The following is a 22,500-nucleotide window of genomic DNA, read 5'->3' as shown; positions in this document are numbered from 1 at the left end:
TTAATATAAGTAAATACACTTTCTTTTTGCTTAACCCAGTTTGGGGGTAAGTCTTCTGTCACTGGGAACTAAACAAGAACAAATAGAATTGTTAATTCTTGTTCAATGGAACAAGATAAAATTCTGGAAAGTTGGTTACAGCTTTACTTAAATAAAAACATTGTGACATTGCTATTCTGAATAAAATAATGCCCTCTCAGAAAGTGGTGGAATCCCTGTCATTGTAGGAATCTAGGCAGAGGCAAAGTCACCTGTGACTGAGTTACTGTTCGTTGTACTGAATAACTTCTGGGCTTTCTTCTGATTTAATCTTCCATGATTCTATAAATAAAATATCTTACACATTTTTAAATAATCATAAACTTTTGAAGACTGAATTTGGACCTGTCTTGTTTAAATTGTTATCTGTTTTTTAACTCTCACATCTACCTCTGTTGAATTTCTGTATTGATTTCTTTCTGCTCTGTTTGGTAACATTTAAAAACATTAATACAGATCTTTCTTCTCTCTAGAGGAAATTTCAAAGAAAATCTAACAAGCAAGCATACATATACATTCTTTCCCATCACACGAAACAATTTTAAAGGAAATTTACACGTTAGAGTAGCTCTGTGAAAAAGACCACCTAATTTTTTTTTTAATTTACTGTAAGCAACATATATTTCATTGACAAGGAAAATCAACTCTGAGTTTTGAGCTGTCCTCTTTGTCTCATGTTGACTCTCCATTGAAATGGTGAGGCCTAAGATGATGAAAAGGGTCAGTTAGCAACAGCTCAAATAATTGGTCAACAATTTAGGATAAAGAGTGGAGGATTTCAACTCTTCTGAAGTATGATTTAGGAAGCGGAAATTTTAATTCCCCCAAAGCTAGCTAACCATAGGTGAGTGCACTTCCTGTGTTCTCTGTCTCTGATATGTTCATGACTCAGCATTTTTCGCTGTCCAGTTCACTGAGATTGTAGGACACACTCCTATCTGTGACATCCTTTTATACGGTTCTGTTTCTTACTTCCCTAAATGATTCGAGTTTTGACTGCCTGGTTTTTAGATTAAAATGTTTTAAACATACAGCTTTTTAGACAGGGGATCTCCTTGGGGTTAACTCTATTTTTAAAGGGCAACTTTCACTTACAAAATATGATTCTGTGGGTCTTCCTATGCAGGCATATGTTCAACATCCCCTTCTTTCCCCACAGTTTATTAAAAAGCTTTAACATGGCTCATCATGCTGTGTTTGAGACAGCTTCCTGTCAAAACAAAATCAGTATACCAGAAACTAGGCCAGTGGGATTCAGAGGACATTACCTGAATCCCTCTGTATATTTTGCCTTTTCATTTAGTGCTTGGATTATATGATTCTGTTTCTTTGTTTTATCATTTTTTTTTTATGATACAAATAAGACCAACAACCCTCTTCCACATCATAAGAACATATTGGCAAATGACCTTTGGACATATGATAACACTGATCTCAGAAAAGCCTGTGTTAAGTACCTACCTGTCTGAGATTGCCATCGGCTGCATACAGATGAAAAGGGAAGGGGGAATCTCATCATGGGGGTTCTGTTGATAACGCTTTATTAATATATTTTACTTTAGAAACATGGGACTACAAAAAGAAAACTATTTTATTTAAAATGAGAGGGCAACTATGTTACATCCACTGTAAATATGTCCCACCCAGGAAGTGATGATGATGCTGATAATGGCCATATTTACAGTTTAACTCCATGGGGTGTTTTCTTCTCAAACGAATGTACCTCTTAAGTATGGCACATCCATAGCACATTTCAAAGGCTCACAAAGTAGTTATTTCACAGATATGGATATACAGAGAAAGGGATGTTCAACAGCTATTCAATAAAGCACAAAGCAGCTATGCACCGCAAAGTAATAGGGACATTCTAGCATTTAATTGATTTGCCAGACAGTGTTTAAAGCATAAGAAGAGGAAATGGCCAATTCCAATGTAGCCATAATCTGCTGAAGCTAATCTCATTCTGTTCTGAAGTTGTAGGAGAAACGGGATCTGCAAAAATATCAGGCCCAACAGTTTTAGAATGGATCAGTTATTTTATTTGATACTGACATACAGAGGTTAATGATAGCTACTCTTTTGTTAATATACTATTTCAGCACTAAGGATTACTTTGGGGCACTGTGTTCAGAGACCAATCCTAGCCTGCACAATGAGTAATGATTATTTGAGATTTTGACCTGAAAAACTCTAAGAATAAGTCAAACAGTGGTAGTCTCAGGACTTTTACACATTGGAAATAATACTTCTAGAAACTACTACTACTCAACATTTTTTATGGGTAGATGAAATATGAAAAATATAAAATGAGGTTAAAGTTATATTGAGCATTGCATTTTGAACTTTTCACCATGGAAATATTCCTGTGTTGCCCTTAGCACTTGCTAGTCCTTTTCAAACTTAGGAAATTTCCTTGATGTCTTGTCTTTAAAGAGTGCTTTTGTTACAATACTAAATATAATTTGCCTTTATACTTTGCGTTGGTGGTGGTAGAATTGGTTGTTGTTATATCGTATAAGCGCTTTTGTATTTTGCCTTTCGTCCCACTTGGCATTATAAAACATTGTCTCAAGTTACTAAAAATGTCTTCATTTCCCAAATCTGTTTGAACAGATTTGAATTTTGATTATCCTCTGATTTCCCACACTCCCAGCATATCATTAAATAATCTTGTATGTATACCAGTTTGTAACTCACAGTATTAAGCTGCAGAAATCTACCCTGAAGATCAGAGTATATGGATATGTTTGATATCCATATCATGATAGCATGAAACTATCTGATTGATCCATTACAGCATAAAATAGGTGCCTGATAGGAGTCATTGGCACAACTGATATTACTAAGACAAACACTGGCCACCAAGTCGGAAAAGATCTTCATTACTGTGCCTGTGAAAGTGGATCAGATAACAAAAAGTTCCAGCTCTTCCTCTTGAATCTGAAGCAATATTTATTTATAAGGATATTGCAGCAGAAACAATCTGATTGTGTCTGGTCAGCTGGTTGGGGCCATTTCTGGCTTGTCAGAGAAACATTTCTTTTCCTTGTCATAACTCCCAGGTGCTACTGCTGAGCAAATGGGAACATCACTGCCAGAAGTATTTGAAAAGAACAAAAAAATTGATTTGGACAATCTGTGTGTTCGTGCCATTGATAGAGACACAACTGTGACTAGGGGTATGACTAGGGTCACAGCAAGGTTAAAAGAAAAGCACCCAGGAATTCTCTCATGTCATCAGCTTTTCGCACTAGCTGTTCTTGGTTGCTGCAGGCAATATATAGGTGTCCATGGAATACCAAGAGGTATTCAGTAGATTTACAAGTTGCCCTTCAAATTTTCCCAAGGGGTGGTTATACTCTTACAATAGTAAATCACTTAAAAATTGAAGTTCAGATGTTTAGCACAGCTATGGACATAGGAAGATTTGATAATATAAAAATTATAAAGCTATTCAAAACTAACAATTATGGGAGTCTTGTATGAAATAGCATAACATTTCTTCTGATTTACTTTAAACATGATATTGGCTCTATTTTTTAGAATAATTTATTAGAAAACAAATGTATGAAAAGATCACTTACTATCACAAATCAAAGACTTTCTAGGATCTTACAAAATGGCAAAAAAATTTGCAAAATATCTTTAAATAGACAATATGTGGTACAAATATGAAAGTTGCTATATACAAAATATATTGGTCCATCCATAATTTAAACTGACAACAAATTTAAATGCTTGTTAGGGCATTTGAGCAACTCAAAACAACATTATTATATATGGGATTCAAGCTCCAAATAATACTCAATTATACATTAAATTATTTTTCCTTATTTTCAGGGCAGAATTGTTTGTAAACTTTTCTACATACTATTTCTTGTGCACAAAAATTCATGATGTTATACTTTCATTCACTGTTATTTATTAATACTTAGCCATCATCTTGGCTGTGAAGACACACAAGCTAGGAGAATCTCCATCAAGAGCTAAATATATTTACTTTAGTTGTTCATTAAAAAAATGTAATTGTGGAGTGGGATCCAGAGGAGAAAATTTAAATGATTGATAAGGAGACAAGTGTCCATGTATTTAGAAAGATTATAACTGCTGAGAAATTTTAGAAACATGCTGATGGTCTTAATTCTCTATCATACTATCAAAGCAAATTAGATGATAAAAATGTACATGTGGCACATGGCTAATGAAATCAAGGCATTAAGAAATTAACCAATGATAATATATCAGGCATTAATGCAAATAGTTCACAGACAGTAAGTTTAAGGACATGTAAGTCAGTAAGCAAGGCTGCCCTGTTCTCAAATGCAAATTTTTGAATAGACCAGATTTCTTTTCCTGTTTTCCACATTTACAGAATACAATTCCTGTGTGTAGTATTTAGAAGTTCACTGTGAGTCCTCTTAAAGGTTTCTTTACCATTTAATATTATAAATAATTATGTTCCTAGTCGGCAGTTCAAAGCTCAGTACAGCACTTGTACAACACCACAGGCAGGTCAGGTGACCTTTCTCCAATTCTGCACTCTCTGGTGCGGAGGACAGACAAAGTGATATGTCTGTCATACGCCATTACCATTAGAACAGAATCTTGTTCTTTTATTACAACTGAACTCCGCCAGATTTCTCAGCAGGAATGCTAAGTGAAATCAATGTCTTGGATTTCCAGGCTGAGCTTGGAGGTCACAGCCACTCTATCATTTCTCAGCATTATCCTTTCTCTCGCGCGCACACACTCCCTGAGCCTCCAACTGGCACACAGCAGATTGAAAACAGCATGCATCAGAGGACTCATGCTGTACAATTTTACAGTCTTTTGGAGCCCCCTCCTTTTGATTCCCCCCTTCCATTTTTTGCAAATTGCAAATAAGTTTTGTTTGTGTCCTTCTCTGGAGTTGTGACTCAAAGGCAAAGGCACACCCAGGAAGACAGGCAGCCAGTAAAACTCAGAACACAGTATGAATTTTGACAGCCGTCAATATGATCATTATCCTTACATCATTGCCTGGCTACGACTTATGATTCCATTGCCCTAAACAGCAAATCTTTTATTCTAAACCATCAATTTGGTTTATGCCAGGTAGGTATATAGAAAACACAAAGTCCTTAAATAAAATAATTCTATTTTATAGTAAGATAAACATGAAATTTGCCAATAAAACACACAGCAAATACTCTGAGCCACTAAAAATTGATTGTTTATAAACATAAATATGATAATAAATGATAGCTATTATACATGAATGAAATAGCTCTGTAAAGTCAAAATGTTTACTATGCTATGTGTAAATGTCAATTCTATGCAACAAGAAAGTAAATTCCTATATTGTAATGGGTGTTCTTTATTTACTGCTAGTTGTATTTTTTTTTTTTTGCTATGTTCTTCATTAAAGTGACCATGATACTTGTTGCTGTGGCTATTTTTTTAATTCACTACATTTTACTGCAGAGTTAAATTAACATAAGCACATAAAGAAATCTTTTCTGACAATAAAATTGGTTGTAGACTATGGTGGAGGAACAATGAGCAAGGGAAGGACATATTTTTATTATATTGTCACTGTCATTTAAAAAGAGAGACTTTGCTAAACTTTACGTATTTTACAATTGCAGATGGAAGGAAATACAATACCTGCTTTTTTTCTTAAATTTTATATGACAGAAAACTCATGAAGGCTAATTTCAAAAAATAACTGAACTTCAAAGATAAAAGACAAAATATATTTTAAATTATACATAACAATAGAAATATAATCTACTCTTTCACTAATATTAAATGAACTTTATTAACTATTTTTTACTAATATTAAATAAATAGAGGTATATAACATCATAAGATGTGACAGAATTTTAACATTACTAAAATAATTGGCCTCCTTTACACAGAGTTTATAGTGCTCTGTGAGCATATAGAACCATATAATTCATAAAGAAGACTCCTAATAGTGGGAAAGCAAAACTTCAGATCACTTTTGTACTTGCCAGGATTACCTACAAAAGTATCATTGTAGAAATTGCTCAATAAGCATTTGCATGGCTGGTTGAATGAATGAATGAATGAATAGATAAATGAATAAAAGCATAAACAGATGAGACTGGCATCAAAAGCTTTGTGATTATTTGTAAAAGTGATTTAATGAGTAGATATTAATGACAAAACGTTTAACCCATCAGCTATTTAAAATTGAACTATGGATCCTAAAATCCTAAAATGAAGCATCCTCATACAATGCATAATAATGAAACATGATGTGAAATCACACAAGTAAATCAAGGGAATAAAAACAGAACACAATAGTTCACAGAGCTATCCGCATATGACAAGGACTATGGTGTAACAGCTATTTATTTTACTCAAAGTTAGCCTGTACATGGAATACATTAAAACTGCTGGTCCATGGAGACACCAAAATATCTCTGCTTTAAAATTAAATTTTGTTCAATAAATAATTATTACTGAGTTTTAAAAATTTACATGCTGCTCTGATTATAAAGAAAAGCAGACCAGACCTTAGACACGCTTTAAGCACAGAACATGCAAGGTCCATTAAACAGCCGAAACAGACCTTAAATGTGGCTTATGTGTATTCCCTAATGTCACTGCAGGGTGTACAATATTTTTTGCTATGTATTTACACATATTACTGGGAATCATGGGCCAAGGTCTCTATCCAGGTTAAGTTACACTCTTAATGTGATTTTCTCTTAATTATATAGAAAAGGACTTGGAATTTATGGGAAGGTAGTCCATCGATCCCTTTTTCATTCCCAATTCCCTCTGGAATAGTATGTAACTGGGAAATACATCCTAGAGGAGTTGCCACGTTTTTGGAGAAAGACTTTTTAAAAAATAAGCTGTTATATATTTCTCTTTTGATATTTTCTACTCCTCTCCTCTGTGTTCCTTTCCACTGTTGTAACTACTCTTACCCTGTTACTCTTGATATATTTCATCATCTCCATCCATGGAAAAGAGATCAGAAGCAATTTTCTACATAGTTCAGAAAAAATTAATTTTGGGGTAAATTAACTGTTGTTAGTGTTTCATTTCCTATTTTCTAACATGGTCAAAAATTTGCAGTTATTTTTCCTGAGTAGTTTCATGGAATACTACTTAACTGTCACTCTTATATTGTTCACAGAAAGCTTAATTTATTCATACAATATCATATATGTAAGGTTTAAAATAAAAAAAACATTTTGAATCAATTTTTTCTGCTTCTTTCTCTGTTTAAGCTGAAACATACACTAAATAAATTTTCCCAATCTCCTTCCATGTGTTCCACATGCTTCTTAACTGCAAAACCAAAACTGCTTCTAAATAGTCTTACTTCTAATACTATTATTATCTTTGCTTCTTTACATGATAATCTCAGTGGATGGGTGACATATCTAAAATTACATCTATACCATGCCACATTATAACAGTTATTGATATTTTTAAAAAAACACTCCATATGTCCTAATCCTACTCATACTTTAAGATCTATTTCAGTTCCTCTTTCTCTGGCAAACACTTCACTTCTCAGTGAAGTTAATCTCTTCTTCCTAATAACTTCCAATGTGCCTTATCTGTCTATGTCTTTATAAAATGTATTATTTCTCATCATTGAATACAGCTAGTTGGCTATTTTTATATGTATCTACTTTATAAGACTGTAAGTCCCTTGGGCATAGAATACTTATCTGATAAATTATTGTATAATTTATTTATCAAATTTTTATTATACTTGTCTGCATGTGTTTGCTGATTAATTGAACAAATGAATTACTCAGTGCGTTTATGTAAATTTGCATGTACACTTATTACTCCTGTTAGACTCTTACCTCCATGTACACAGTTTGCTGTCATATAATAGATAATGGATCTTCAGCAAACACCACTGAATGAAAAGCAAAACTCTTTAAGTGACAACATAGGAAGCTTCAAAAAGGTACCTTGCTTTTGGGTGGCGGGCTGTTTGTGCTCTTGTCTGTATGGATGCTGGTAGGAGATACAGCAGCACCAAGGTTGCCTTGGGGTATGCCTGGAAGCTTTCCTCCTGGAGACACCTGCATTGCAGCTAGCTGGGCAGCATATAACTGCTACAGAAGTAGAAGAGAGAGAAAAAGACTAATCAATAATAAACAATGCACTTTTCAGAAATTACTCATACTCAGATGTGTTATTTTTTCTCTAGGTATTTTTGTTTAGATCCTGAAATACTTAAGGAAAGTAGCTGTCATCTCAACTTAATGACTAACATCTTAGGGGAGGAATGACAGATACCACATAGATGGAATCTCTGTCAGTATGTTCAGGGCCTCAGAACAAATCTATATTAACTCTTTTCCAATGTCTATAAGAGGCAAGTATATCACATTATTCGGTCAAGAGCTACTTCTGTCCTTTAAATTCACGCAGTATATTACAAAAGAATGCAGCTTCGTGTACACATAGTTTTCTTACTATCCATGTTGGTTCAATCCCTATGTATCTCTTTCTTTGACTTGTTGAAATGGGTACCTATAACAATTTTTCTGAGCATGAGTTGCATAGAAATACAAAATAGGCATTCAGTGAGAATCAGAGGAGAGTATTTGAAGAATGTTATCTGGTCAGTCTACCTACATTGATAAAAATTAACTGGATTCTTGCCAGAAGTTCACTTTACTTCACAATATAAACACAGACAACTCTCAAAATTATCTTGAGGATTAGGGTTTTACAGAAGACTGCCTAAAACATACACTCTCCCACTAAGCTATCACTTAATAATTTTTATTAAGTAACATAGAAAACATTCTTTAACAAGTCATTGATAAATTACAAAGAAAATTTTTATTTTATAATAACAACCATATGGTAAAGTAACCTAAAACAAAGGAAGTTGTTTTACATTGAAATAATAATATTAGATGTTAAGATTAATACTCTTTTCATCTTCATTCAACACTTCATAAACATTTTAACAATCTGGATGAGAAAGCAATAATGAAACTTTATAATATATTTGTGTATATACATATCCTAATATCCTATTTTCCATTTGTCTTGAGAGTAAATAGCTTTTACTATGCAAGGTAGCATTTCCGTTATGAAGTGATTGATGCTAAAGTAAAAAGCTCTCAAGCACAAGTCCTGTGGAATGGTTCTCTGGATTATCTTGATATTTTTTTCCTGAAAGAGAAATTTCAAAGGATAAACTTGTTCAAGATAGGCCATAGGTCCTGATAAATGGGGTCTCTCTACAAAGAAAAACTGAAAACAGTACATATTTTCATGAAAACACACATTGCTGTTTCCAGATATTATGATATAGATGAAAATAGAAAATTAAAATCATTAATAAAATAATACCTTTTTTAATGCAAAGCAATGAAAGATACAAATTCCAGAGAAAGAATGAACAACTTTAGTGAACATATTTAGATTATCAACAATGATTGTCCCTATAAAGTTATCTTGTGTTAGAAAAACTATATTATTTATATTTTTATCAGAAGAAAGGATAAAATTAAATTGCTAAATCTTCACTTATATAAAGAGTAAAAGGATCATTCACTTTAAATATGATGAGAGTTTACTATTTAATAAACAACGATCAGAATTGAATCATTTTCCATACTTGTGTTAAAAAATGTATGCATTATATTTTGTACTTAGAAAAGCAGTTTTTTCTGTCATCATTCTGAACCATTTATAAAATCATTTAGAATATTAAATTCAAATTTAAAATATGCCCAGCTGATACGTAATATTAAAAATATATGTATATTAACAGATTAGCTAAATAACAGTATTATGCTGTGTAAATTTCATATTTTATTGTATATTGTGCTCTTGTCTTTAAAAATATAAATCCACTGGGTATTATTACTACAGGAAACAATACCTATTTCTGCCTAGGCACACCAAAACTGAGATTGTTTCAGAATAGGAAATCTGACATGTCTTAAATATCTGTAGGTAAAATGAATAACGTGAACAATCCAGCTATTCAAATTTTAATTTTGTTTCTTAAAGAATTACTTCATAATATTGAAAATTATTCTGTTATTTAGATAATTAAACAACTTGATTAATTACTCATAAAAAGGATTCAATAATTAAGTATAAATCACTATAGTCAGATTTACAACTTCAAAAAATATTTTTAAAAGGGTATAAATACTCTCAAACATTTTATTGAATTTAAAGGTTGAAGATGGCGCATGTTTGAATTAAAAAATCTACTTTATTCTCTTCATCAAATAAATGAATTTTTTTTATCCTTTAATAAAAACCATCAGGTTTAATCTGAGTTTGGTTGTCCTAAAAAATGGTTTTTGAACTGAAATGGACACAAAGATTGTGTAGTTTACAGCTGGATGAGAATTCAGATCTGTCTGTACAGAGCTCTGTCTTTTTAACTGTTCTACTATAAGAAGAAACAATGGTCCCTGAGGGAACAAAAATACTGAAAAGACAAAGATGTAGGTTGTGGTACTATCTAAGATAAAAATGAGAGCTGCTTATAGGTTCACAGACATAAAACATGCTTATGAACATGAGCACCAAGGAGACATGAAATGATAATCAACAAACAGATTCCACCTAATCCTGTGTGATTGTTTCCTTTTTAAAAAAAAAAAAAAATCATTGTCTGAAGGAGTTGTGGGGAAGATGATAAGGAGAGGGAATAAGAATATGATATTTTAAGTAATATAAAAACCCAAAATTTAATTCTTACCAGGGTTGGAGTATTTTAGAGATCACAAAAAAATTCTAACATTAGTTTCAGGGTAAGAGTCAAGGTATCCTGTAAGGATAAAAGACTCTTAGTCTGTTTAAACACAAAGTTCAGCTCAGCCTTCTAACTTTAGTGTATCCCAAATTGTCTGTGTTGGGTTAAAAAAATTAATTTAATTAATTAACCTTATATTTAATCTTTAGGTTTCATCAGCTATAGTCAAAAGAAAGATGTTAACCAGATTTGTGTTCTAAAAAATAAATGTATACAATTTAAAGAAAGATGTGGAACAAGATAATTGTTGACAAGGTATTATGGAGGACGGTGTGGATCAGTGAGTGGTAGGAAAGAAAGCGAATGCATTTGAATGCACATTCTGGAATGCAAAACAGCAGTGTGTCTGCAGGCTAAGGAAGTTCATCCATGGAAGCCCTTGAAATGCAGGGCAGGGTTTAAATTAAAAATAGAGGTAAGAGAAAGCCACAGGATGGGAGCAACACATACATGTTGTGTTTAATTAGGCAGGGATATCAGCTATGAGGTTTTAAAAATTTAGAAGTGATAATATTGATCGTAAGAACTTAGTTAACCTAACTATTTTGAAAAAGAAGATTAGAAAAAAAAAATTAAGTCATAGTACAGCAGACACATAAATATCTCCAAATAACAGGGGAAAGAAACAATAAACACTGGAATGAGATGAATAATTTAATATATAAAATACCTTCATTTTGTACATATGTGAGTAATTGTCTATCATATATTCTTTGTAAGATAATCAAAACACATAACTATTTCTTTTCAGAAAAGGAGGGACTGATTTATGCAGAGAAGTTTCCCCATAATCCTGCATTGTGGCAGTAAAAGTGCTGGAGCCAGTCAGTCATGTACTTCCCCTAAAGTGTAGCTCATTAAATTTATTGAACTTTTCTTTTCTTCTTCTTTTTTTTTTTTTTATTTTTTAAGGAAGAATTTTAGCACTGGGGAATTCAACCCAAGGTCTGATGCATATTAGAAACTGAAATATATCCCCAGCCCCAAATGCTTTTTCAAGTTTGAATAATATGATGTTCTCTACTTACAACAACATTAGCTTAAATTGTGTCTGTCAGAGCCAAGCCTAATCATTATTTTTTTTTATATATAATTCACTATCATGTGCACCAAGCACTACTGGGCATTTCATTTCTAGGCATTCTTTCTGATGAGCTGTTATGGTCCAATATTGGATCCAAAAATGTCTAATGGGAAGATAAATAACAGATATTTGAAAATATAATGACTAAATGTTGCTATTTTGAAAAAAAAAATAATACAATTGTTTTTTGGACAACAAGGCTTTTATGCCACAGTTATATACAGTAGTTAGATAGAAACTTCTTGTGAAGATGCTTGCTTTACTTGCACATGCTAAGCAAGACCTTTTCAGTGCTCAGAGTGAAGAAACTTCATGAAACAGCCCATTCAATTTCTAAGCTGAGTGACTGCCTTAATTCATACAGATAGTAAATTTCTGCCACTTCTTCCTAATAGCGTATTTTCCCCAAATTGCTAGAAACACAGCTTCTGCCATTGGCTACTAGCCTAGTGTCTAACTGCCATCTGGAGTATTTGGATTCAAAACATTAAGTACTGACAAAAATATCTATCATGATTTGTTGCCCCAAACCATTAATTGACTAGTAAACTCCTTGAAGGCAGGGATTACATCCCTATCCTTCAATGCTTTTTCAGAAAATAGTAAATACAAGGACAAGTAGAATAGAATAAAGGCAAAAATGGACTGTGTAAGATAATAGCATTTGTTATTAACAAATACAGATCTCGTGCACAAGTAGTGAATTCAGATTATGATAATGGCTATGCATGAAACTAAAATTCTGGAAGGAATTTGATGCACTTCTACTTCTTGGGAATTAGAAAGAAAGACTCTGTGGTGATAACATTCACTTTGATTCATTCATTTTGTTTACTTAAGAGGGCAAATAAACATGACTTAATAAATAAATCTGAAGATAAGAACACAAGATATTCTAATACACTCCTCATAGTCATAACAATATTTAAATAAATCACTTTGGAAATATGGATGGAAAGACATGGGTGGAGATTAGTTTTTAAAGTTTATTACTTTTCAAAAGATAACGAAACCAAGAGTATAAGCATATAGATATTCTTAAATATTTTGGAAAACAAATGGAAAATTCCTTCTTCCTCAGAAGGGAATATACATTATTTAGTTGTTGAATGTAAAATATCTATTACTTAGAGAGTAAAAAGCATATAGTAGGAACTATGGTTGTTAGTAGGTAGTAGTTGTTCTTTGAGAAAAAAGAACAGGTTCTCTTAGTTCAAAGCTTAATTTTCTATTTATATTTTTATTCATTAATCAACACATCTCCAACTCTTCCCACCCACCAGATCCAGGTAGTTATCATTCTATTTTCTATTTCTGTGAATTAAACTTTTTCAAATTCCCATATAAAAGTGATCTCATGTGTCGTTTAGTGCCTGGCTTATTTCACTTAACATGATGTCCTCTGGCTCTATCCATGTTGTCATAAATGACAGGATCTCCTTTTTTTTTTTTTTAAAGGTTGAATAGTATTCCATTATATACACATACCTCATTTTTTTTACCCACTCAACTAGTGATGAAGAATTTGTCTGGCTCCATATCTTGGTTATGGACACTACAGTAACTTTGAAAGTGCATATATCCTTTCATCATGTTGATTTCATTTCTTTTGAATATATACCTAGTACTGGGATAGCTGGAGTTTTAATTTTTTTATTTTAATTATGATCAATTATCAGGTCTTCCTTTTGTGTACATGGGAAGTCTGCGTAAAAGGTACAGGAGATAGAGATGACCCTATATTCAGTCATTTACATAGTAACCAATAGTATGTAACAAGGTTTGATTTGATCCAACTGTCTTTCCCTACTTCAGGTTTAGATTAGGAGGTGAAGACAAACCTTCCTTATTGTGAAGACACTAAGTTATGCCATCATACTCTCCCTACCTTTTTTCTACCTTTTATTCCTCTCTACATTTCTCCTCCTCAAGTCAACAAGTTCAACACATTACTAGGAACTTGGGTACCAAAAGCATTTGAAGAGAGACGGGAAAAAAGAACATCACGATTATAACTGAAAAACTCATCTTTTTTTCAAATAGTATATGATAAAACATACTGATTCCTGTAGATGATTTGTGAATTTTCGCATTGTCATTATCAGAATGGAGAGGGCAAGATCATATAACCACTTAATATTTTTTATGATAAATGAATTGTTTATCTTATGATCAGAACCTTGTTCTCCAAATGAAATCTTTCATCAAGCACCAATACATAAAAGAAAACAAGAGGTATGCCATAACCGAATATAAAATCATTTTATAAACCTTAATATTTATTTAAATGAGGGCAATGAGGTTATTTTAATTCTCCCCAAGAATTTAAGTAGGCATAAGAATAAAGTTGTAGCTCTTTGTCATCCTTAGTAATCAAGGAATTCCTGCCTCAAAAACAGTTACTTCCAGACTTTCACATAAGCAAACATGTAGACTTAAATTCTCAAAAAAGAACTGTACAGTTAAAATTTTCCTGATTAATAGCATTTTGTAGTTCAAATATACAAATATGAAATATCTGACTTTTATACTTAGTTTTGTCAGCCCAGGGACTGAAATTCGACAGTAAAAGTTAATATATAGTCAACATGTTAAGTATTTGGAATACAGATTTAAAAAATGTGTGTGCTTTCATCTATTATTATTTTAAAAATAGTTAAATATGTGCTTTTAAAGTTTAAACAAAACCTGAAAAGATATATGTTAAACGTGATATGTAGGAAAACTACTTATTTTTCTTTCTTTCTTTTCCCCCTTTTAAGGGAAAGAATAGGAAATAGCCTTTGTGAGGAAAAAAATTCAGAAAGCAATTTCAAGGCTCCATAAGTGTTATCTTTATAGCTTAATTTCAGCTTCTTAATGTAACTTAAATGTGGAGTTTAAAGAGAAACTAATGTACTGGAGAAAATCTTTCAAAACATATCAGCATGTTTCAATGTGAATAAATTTGCTTTGCACATTATTTTTCATAATGTTTCTTTGTAGAAAATTATCAGAGCAACTATAGTTTAAACATGGACTTTCCCTGACACCGTCAGCATTTCCTTTCTATGTTCTTCAAGTGTGTTGCCTTAAAACAGCATCTGTCTTAAATTTGCTGAATATCAGGGCAAAAGGGCAAATAGAATATCATGTGCCAAATATATAAAATTTTACAATTTATGTATCAAGCTAATGAACAGGGCAATAGAAGATATTCTACTCTCCTGTCTTGACAAATATACCATCAAAATGACCTGGATGCAAGTTAAAAAGCACATGAGAAACCACATCATAACCATTAGGATGGCTACTATTAAAAAACAGAAAATTGCAAATGTTGGCAAGGATGTATGAAACTGGAACTCCATGTGTTGTTGATAGGAATGTAACATGCTGCTTCCGCTGTGGAAACTAGTAAGACGGTTCCTTGGAAAATTAAATAGAATTTGTATACGACCCAGTAATTCCACTCTGGTTATATACCAAAAAAGGATCAAAAGCAGGATCTCAAAAAGATATAGGTACAACCATGTTCCTGGTAGCATTAGTACCAATAGCCTAAATGCAGAAACAACCCCAGCATACCTTGACAGATGAATGGATAAACAAAATGTGGTACATATATAGAGTGGAATGTTATTCATCCTTAGTAAAGAAGGAAATTCTAACACATGCCATGACATGGCTGAATCTTGAAGATAATAAGCCATGTCAAACAAGCAGTGGCAAAGTGACAACTGTTATATAATTCTACTCATGTAAAGTACCTAGAATAGTCAAATTAATAGACGGAAGGTAGATTGGAAGTTTCCAGGGATTGGGGGTAGGGCTTATTTTACATACATACACACATACACATACACACATACACACACACAATGATCTGGAGGGATGTGTTTAAATTCAGAATTCTTTGTTTCCTTGCAGCTTCCTGTTAAAATATGGTGGCACAGGAAGAACAAATTTGGGCCTGTATCTGTGTTGCTTTTCTTCCCACTCCCAGTAGCTTCTGCCCAGGATGGGCTCAGTTCTTCATGACTGACTGACTTGCAAGGAACTTCTGAGATGGGGGCAACATGGCAGCTGCCTTACTACCTTTGAGGCCTCAATTAAGTACAGGATGACTCTATAATGGAGGAATATTCCAACAGGATGGAATATCTGAGTTATTCTTCAAATAAACCAAAAATAAAAATCCCCATAAGCATTTAACATTTTTTCTGTACATAATAGAAGAACTTTTCTTAAGAGACCCTCTTTTCCCATTTTAAAATCTAAATATAGGTCCCTTCTACTACTTTCAGGCCATCTGTGAGGTCAATCTACTTTGCAATGTGTGTGCTGTCATCTATTATTATTTTAAAAATAATAGCACTATTGGGGCAAAGCTAGAAGAAACTAAAGACAGCCTGACTTCTTTCACTTAGTACATTTTTGATGTGTTATTACTTTTATTAGCAGTAGTCCATTCCACTATATTGCTAAATACTATATTCCTTTGCAAGGATATTAACACACTTATTACCTGCTTGCAACTGATGGACACTTGGGTTATTCCTAATTTCGACTGTCATGAATAATCCTGCTATAAACATTCCGGTGCAAGCCTTTGTGTGATTTTGTTTCTCTTGGCTATACAATTACTAATATTGGATCTTCTTACTCAAATATACATATGAGTCATAAGTAAGTTCATGTTTGCTTTCTAAAGAAATTGCCAAACTTTCCAAATTGGCCAAACTATTTTACATTCCATTGCAAGGTATGAGGGTTCCAATTACTCTACATTCTCATCAACACAAGGTACTGTCTTTTTAATTATAATTATTCTAGTAGGTATGAAATGGTGTCTTACTCTAGCTTCAAATTGCATTTCTGTGATGACACTTAGTATCTTTTCATGTGCTTATTAGGCATTCCTATGTCTTTGGTAAACTATATCCAAATCTTTTTTTCTTTTTTTTCTTTTTTGTTTTTGTACAAATTGGGCTGCACTAAATTAAACTAATTTTTATGTATCTGAATTTAATTCAGACTTTCAGGGAGGCTGTGCACAAAGGTTCAGTTTAATAGCAGGGTATAGCTATTCTCAAAAGATTCATAATAATAATAAAATATGATAAGAGTAATACAAATAGTTTCCTCTTGAATCAATTTTAAATGCTCATATAATAACTAATTTTTAACTTTTAATTTTCAATATCCTAATGGGGAAGAGAAAAGTGAAGTGAGCTGCAAAGGGTAGAATGCTCTTGCATCCATCAAAGAATGAGTGCCCATGGAGATAGGCCTCTGAAAGTTGATGCCTATCATTAGCCACTAAGATTACTCCTGGAAATCTTGAAGACTGTACCGTTCAGGCTGACAGTCAACTTTTAGGATAGATACTCTTAGTCAAGCCTATGGGAGGGCCAAAGTGACAAGGTTAGGGAGGAGACAGGAAAGCTCTCTCCAAATCTTCTAGGTCCTTAGGCCATGGAAATAAATGGGGACTGGAGAAGTGAATCACTTCTCCTGCTACTTCACCAGCTCTCACACACGCTTAGGGAAAAGAGATTGGGGGAAGGTGGGAAGGGTTTTCATTTAGTCTCATGGGGTAAGAATTCATCCTGAAGAGAGTGACAATTGGAATATATTAGGGACTTGAGTCACTGGGAGAAGGAGCTGTGAGTACACATGTGAGAGATCCAGGATTTTTGTATATGGATATTACTCCTAAACAAACTGGAGGAAAAATGTATTAAACTGAAACAGCAAGGGAACTCAGACTTATTCCAAGAAATTTGTCCATGTTAAGGAGAGCTAACGGTCATTACATTGAGGAAGCAAAATTTTAAAAAATCAGTGCAGTTGGAATATAAGCGTTTCAGCATCAGATGGTGCAAGGAAGTGATGTGAGTGGACAAAGCCCCCTGAAGATAAGCAGTCCATAGTGTCAGCAGGGGAGGGTTCAAGATGGCATGAGGACAAGCCACAAGGGGAAAGGCAGTGTTACCAACTTCAGAATTGTGCTTCCTTCAGCAGAAACAGGGGAGCCACTTGAGCAACATGTCTGAGGCAGTAAGGGGCTTGCTGGTAGGGGCTCCACAGTAGAAACTACTATTATTTCAACCTAGTTCTTCTTAAAAGTATTCCCTCTGGCAGGTACATCTAAGGAAAGCTGGGAGACAAAAGTAAATTATCATGTCTGCCCATGGTAAAGTTTTACTATTAAAAAGCCACACTGAATCCATGCATGGAAGTTGTAATATTATTAAGGTACAAAACTATTATCACTAAGTTTTAATAATACGTCGTAGACCATCTTCACTAGTCTTTTCCATATTCCATTTCCTAGGTGTGATACTTGGATGGAATACAGAGCTATCAATAGGGGTGGAGTGCTGTGAGGGTGTGAAGATGGTATGCTGCTAAAAATTAAAGACACATTTGAACTTACTTAGATCTTAAGACCTATTTTCACAGGTAAGACACTGTCATGCTGTTTCTGTCACACTGCAGATACTGAAGCCTATAAGGAGGCACTTCAAATGAACTGGCTTTCTAGAGGCTTTTCTTCATTTCATTCTATGCTAATAAATCTTGAACAGCTCGGAAAACACATTTTGACTTTTATAATCGAAGCAGTTCCTTAAAGAACCAGATATATTTTGTGAGAGTCACGCAAGAAAACACCAACCGATAGTTTATCTGTCTTTCCCTCCCTCCCTCCCGGTTTTTCCACTCCACAAGCCATCTTCATGTACTGCACAGTAATCCATTACAATATGTTCCAACATCTGCCTCTCCATATGATGTATGACCTATTCGATTGACCCTTTTTATGCCGCTCCAGACTTGCTGTTCATTACCGAGGGAGGATGAGCGCTCTGCAGCTATTCCCGAGGTCACCAACCAGTAAACACATCTCCATTTGGCAAGGTAAGGAGGATACTGTCTGAAAGGTTCTTCAAATCTCTTTATATATCAGTGACTACACTTATATCTTTAATTAGTTTAATTTAGGGGGGTAAATACTGCTGAATTTCCTTTCAAAATCACAAAAAGAAGACAATTGCTTGTTCACCAGGAGGAAACAAAAATCTATTGTCACAAATATTCATTATTTAATACAGGGTTTTAGCAGAAAGATATTCAAAGTAAACGCTCCTCTTTGACTAGGTTCATAATTATGAAAGCATTGTTTATTTTATCCCAATAGATTGTGCAGGGGGATGATAGTAATCAAATCATTTAAAAATATCATTCTAATTTACTCTGAAGAGAACTTGAGTGTCAGTTCATACTAAATCAGACTGTATGTTATCTAGTATGTTATAAAAACATACTCACTTCCAGAAGGCATATTTGTTCGTTGCTTGAAAATACTTGGCACATCCGGGGTGAGAAAAGTATAAGAACTATGACTTTGGTGTGACTACGATATGCCAATCTCTCCACTAGAAGTTTTGCATGCTATCTCAGGAACTGCCATAGTAATTCTGTATGTTCCATGGGGAAGATGAAAGCTCAGAGTGGTTGAATAACTTGTCAAAGGTTAATCAACTAGCAGTATCAGAAATCCGAATAACTGAAATTTTCCTTTCTTTTGCATGTCAAGTAAACCTTTCATATTGGTAGCAATGTTCCTATGGGGAAATTATTTTCAAATTTCAGTTCTTGGTGATGAATTCATCTCCCTTTGCTGCAGTGGGATAGAGATGGAATTCCCCTACCTGCAGGCCAACGGAAAAAGAGATTTCCCTTTGACTCAATATTGACAGTTTCCAAGACCAAGGGTGAAAGGCTTCAAAGTTGGAAGACTTCTTGAATCACTGGTAAAAGTCTATCCTCCATGAAAAAGGCACATATCTGCTCAAGACTTGTTTTTAATTGCTACTTTGTTTCACTGCTAGTACAAATAGAAAACATGAATGATTAAAATTTAAAAAAAAAAGAATTTTCTACTCTGAATTCCTTCTTACTTTTCCCTCTCTTCTCCCAAACCTTGAAGATAAAGAAATTGCATATTAATATTATTGTTGGATTTTTAAATATAAAATTTAAGTTAAATAAGTCTAAAATCTGGACGTGGAATGACGGACAGCAGTGATGATAATCACAATAGCTAAGAGTTTACAGAACACAGTGTGCCACACCGATGTGTTACTTTGGGAACCTTCTCAACAACTTTAGGAAATGGGTGTTGTTTTTATTTCATGGAGGAGAACACTGAGTCCCAAAGGGGGAAAAAAAAAAAAGACTATTGTCCAATGTCACCTAGGTAAGAGACAAAGCTAAAGTTGGAATCCAAGACCTTTTTATTTTTTACAGAGCTTATGACTTTTAACCATTCTACCACATGAAGTCCTTTCCTGGACATTCTAATGTAGTACCAGAGTTTAAGTACTTTGAGACAAAGAGCTCAGTTAATATGGGGAGGGTTACTCAGTCACAACATGTGACAGAAGATGGGGTCGACTGATAAAAACTATAGTATTGGGAAGTAGGAAAGGAAAGAACAAGTATCTAAGAGAACATTTTTCCCATCATAACTCATTTGGTCATTGCCAGTAAAAAATGTTTCCATTTGGTTTTCTTTTTAATTTACCAGTTTTAACATTTCAAGGATTTTAGGGGACCGTGTAATGAAATATGAAGAAAGCTACTATAGTTATTATTGGCTTTTATCATTCATGCTTTCATTTACTTAAAACAATTTATAGACACTAGTCTTATTCTAGGTCTTTAGCTCCATGATATTATGAAAAGAAAGGATGAAATATAAAATTGCAAATGTGATAAATTACCACATAACAGGAGTCCAGGGTATTAGGAGAGCACATCAAAGAGAAGCTAAGGGCCAGCAGATCAGGAAAGACATCTCTGGAACTATTAATCCTGGGAAGTGGCAGATGAGCTGACCTAACACCTGAGGGGGAAAGGCACTGGCAGAACACCCTTGTGGTGGGAGAGAGCATGACAAGTCCATGGTGTTGGAAGGGAGCCAGCAAGGCTCGAATTGCTGGGAGAGATGTCTGGAAAGGCAGATGGGAAGCTACAGCAGCATAAGAAGAGGGATGACTTAATTAGGCCTACAGTTCTGCGATTAGTCTAGACGGAATAGGGAGAATTGACTGGGAGGGTTTGGTTCACCTCCAACCCACTTTTAAATGGAATAACATTTACCTAATCACATTTTTATATGACTTAAAATTGCTTCAAAATCAATTATACAATAAATTTGGATACATAATTTTCAACATTCTGAGTCTCATCCTTATTTAACTATTTGCTCTTTCCTGTATAATTTATACTAAGAATTTAGTCATAAAACTCTATTCGTTGCTTTAATTCATCAACCTTGATTTTTCTAGAACATCTGAAAAAGAATAAGTATAGAAAAATGAGCCATTTACACTACCCACAACACACATAACTCTTACATGAATTAAAACAAGCAAAACACCCTCCAACAACCTCCTGAATTTAGGTGCATTTCTTTTCTCATTAGCTTCTCTGATCACAGCAGGCTCCCTTCAATTGCACAGGACATGTTTTTTTGCATACCATCAAAGTACTCCAGGGAATTAAACAACTATTTTAACTTATTCTCTCCTGCCTTAAATTGATTCATTCATTCAAAAACATTTATTGAGTTCCTACTATGTTCCACGTCCTGGGCACTTGTAACATATAAGTGATACCTTCCTGAAAATATCTTTTTTTTTTTTCTCTCCAGGAAGACTTGCAAGACTTTGCTTGATCTTTCCTTACTTCTATCCAGTATTGCCAAATATTTCTTATCTGATAATATACCTTACTTATGATTATAATGATTGGGAATTTTCACATTCATGAATCTCAGCATTTGTAAATAAATGCTGCTTTTGAAAGAACTGGAGTCATTCTCAAGAGTGCATAGTTAAGAAATATACACTACATCCTGGAAGAAACTTGAGAATCTTATGCTAAATGACATAAGAAGGACACAAAAGGACAAATATCCTATGATTTCATTTATATCATGAGGTACTCAGAATTGGCAAATTTACAGACACGTTACAAAAAAAGAAAGGTTAGTAAGGAGTTAGGGAGAAGATGGAATGGGAAATGGGAAATAATTATTTCTTGGGTATAGAGTTTCAGTTTGAGATGATAAAAATGTTCTAGAAATATAGAGTGTAAACAGACGTGCAATGTTGTGAAAATGTGCATATTTTACCACAATAAAAAAGTACATGGTTAAGTGAGCATTAGAAAAAATGTGGTTTTCCAGAACCACATTAAGCATTATTTCTCTAAAATAACTTTCTTCCTATTTTTTTCCCATGTGTTGGTACATTAACTTAAGAGCAGGTGTACAGAGGAAGTATTCTTATTTTAATGTAAAAAGTGGTTAAAACTATTATATTCTTTAAAAAATACTAAACTTTTACCTTAAACTTTGAATACAAATATAATTAAATCCAGAGGCAAGAGTACCTGATTCTAAACCAGCCAAACCCAGCATATTCCTTTCAACTTAAGGTTGTGCTGAAGCAGAAGCTGTAAGATCAAGTCAACCCTTCATTGACTTTGCAAAAAGCACAGCCTTTACCAGCCCCACTGTCAAGAGTAGCTGGCTTCACTTCCC

General features: G+C 33.7%; 1 protein-coding gene across 20 annotated transcripts in view; it reads right to left on the bottom strand.

The window, feature by feature from the left end:
* Sox5 (SRY-box transcription factor 5) overlaps window positions 1–22,500 on the bottom strand; it is a 955,314-nt gene that overhangs the window by 61,798 nt on the left and 871,016 nt on the right. For all 20 annotated transcript variants that reach the window (XM_078015084.1, XM_078015082.1, XM_078015079.1 and 17 more), the window contains one exon: window positions 7,992–8,138. In XM_078015084.1, the coding sequence (XP_077871210.1) occupies window positions 7,992–8,138 (147 nt within the window). The remainder of the gene's footprint in view (window positions 1–7,991; window positions 8,139–22,500) is intronic.

Source organism: Ictidomys tridecemlineatus, chromosome 6 (assembly GCF_052094955.1).
Source record: "Ictidomys tridecemlineatus isolate mIctTri1 chromosome 6, mIctTri1.hap1, whole genome shotgun sequence".
Classification (NCBI taxonomy): domain Eukaryota; kingdom Metazoa; phylum Chordata; class Mammalia; order Rodentia; family Sciuridae; genus Ictidomys; species Ictidomys tridecemlineatus.
This window is presented reverse-complemented; position numbering and strand designations above follow the sequence as displayed.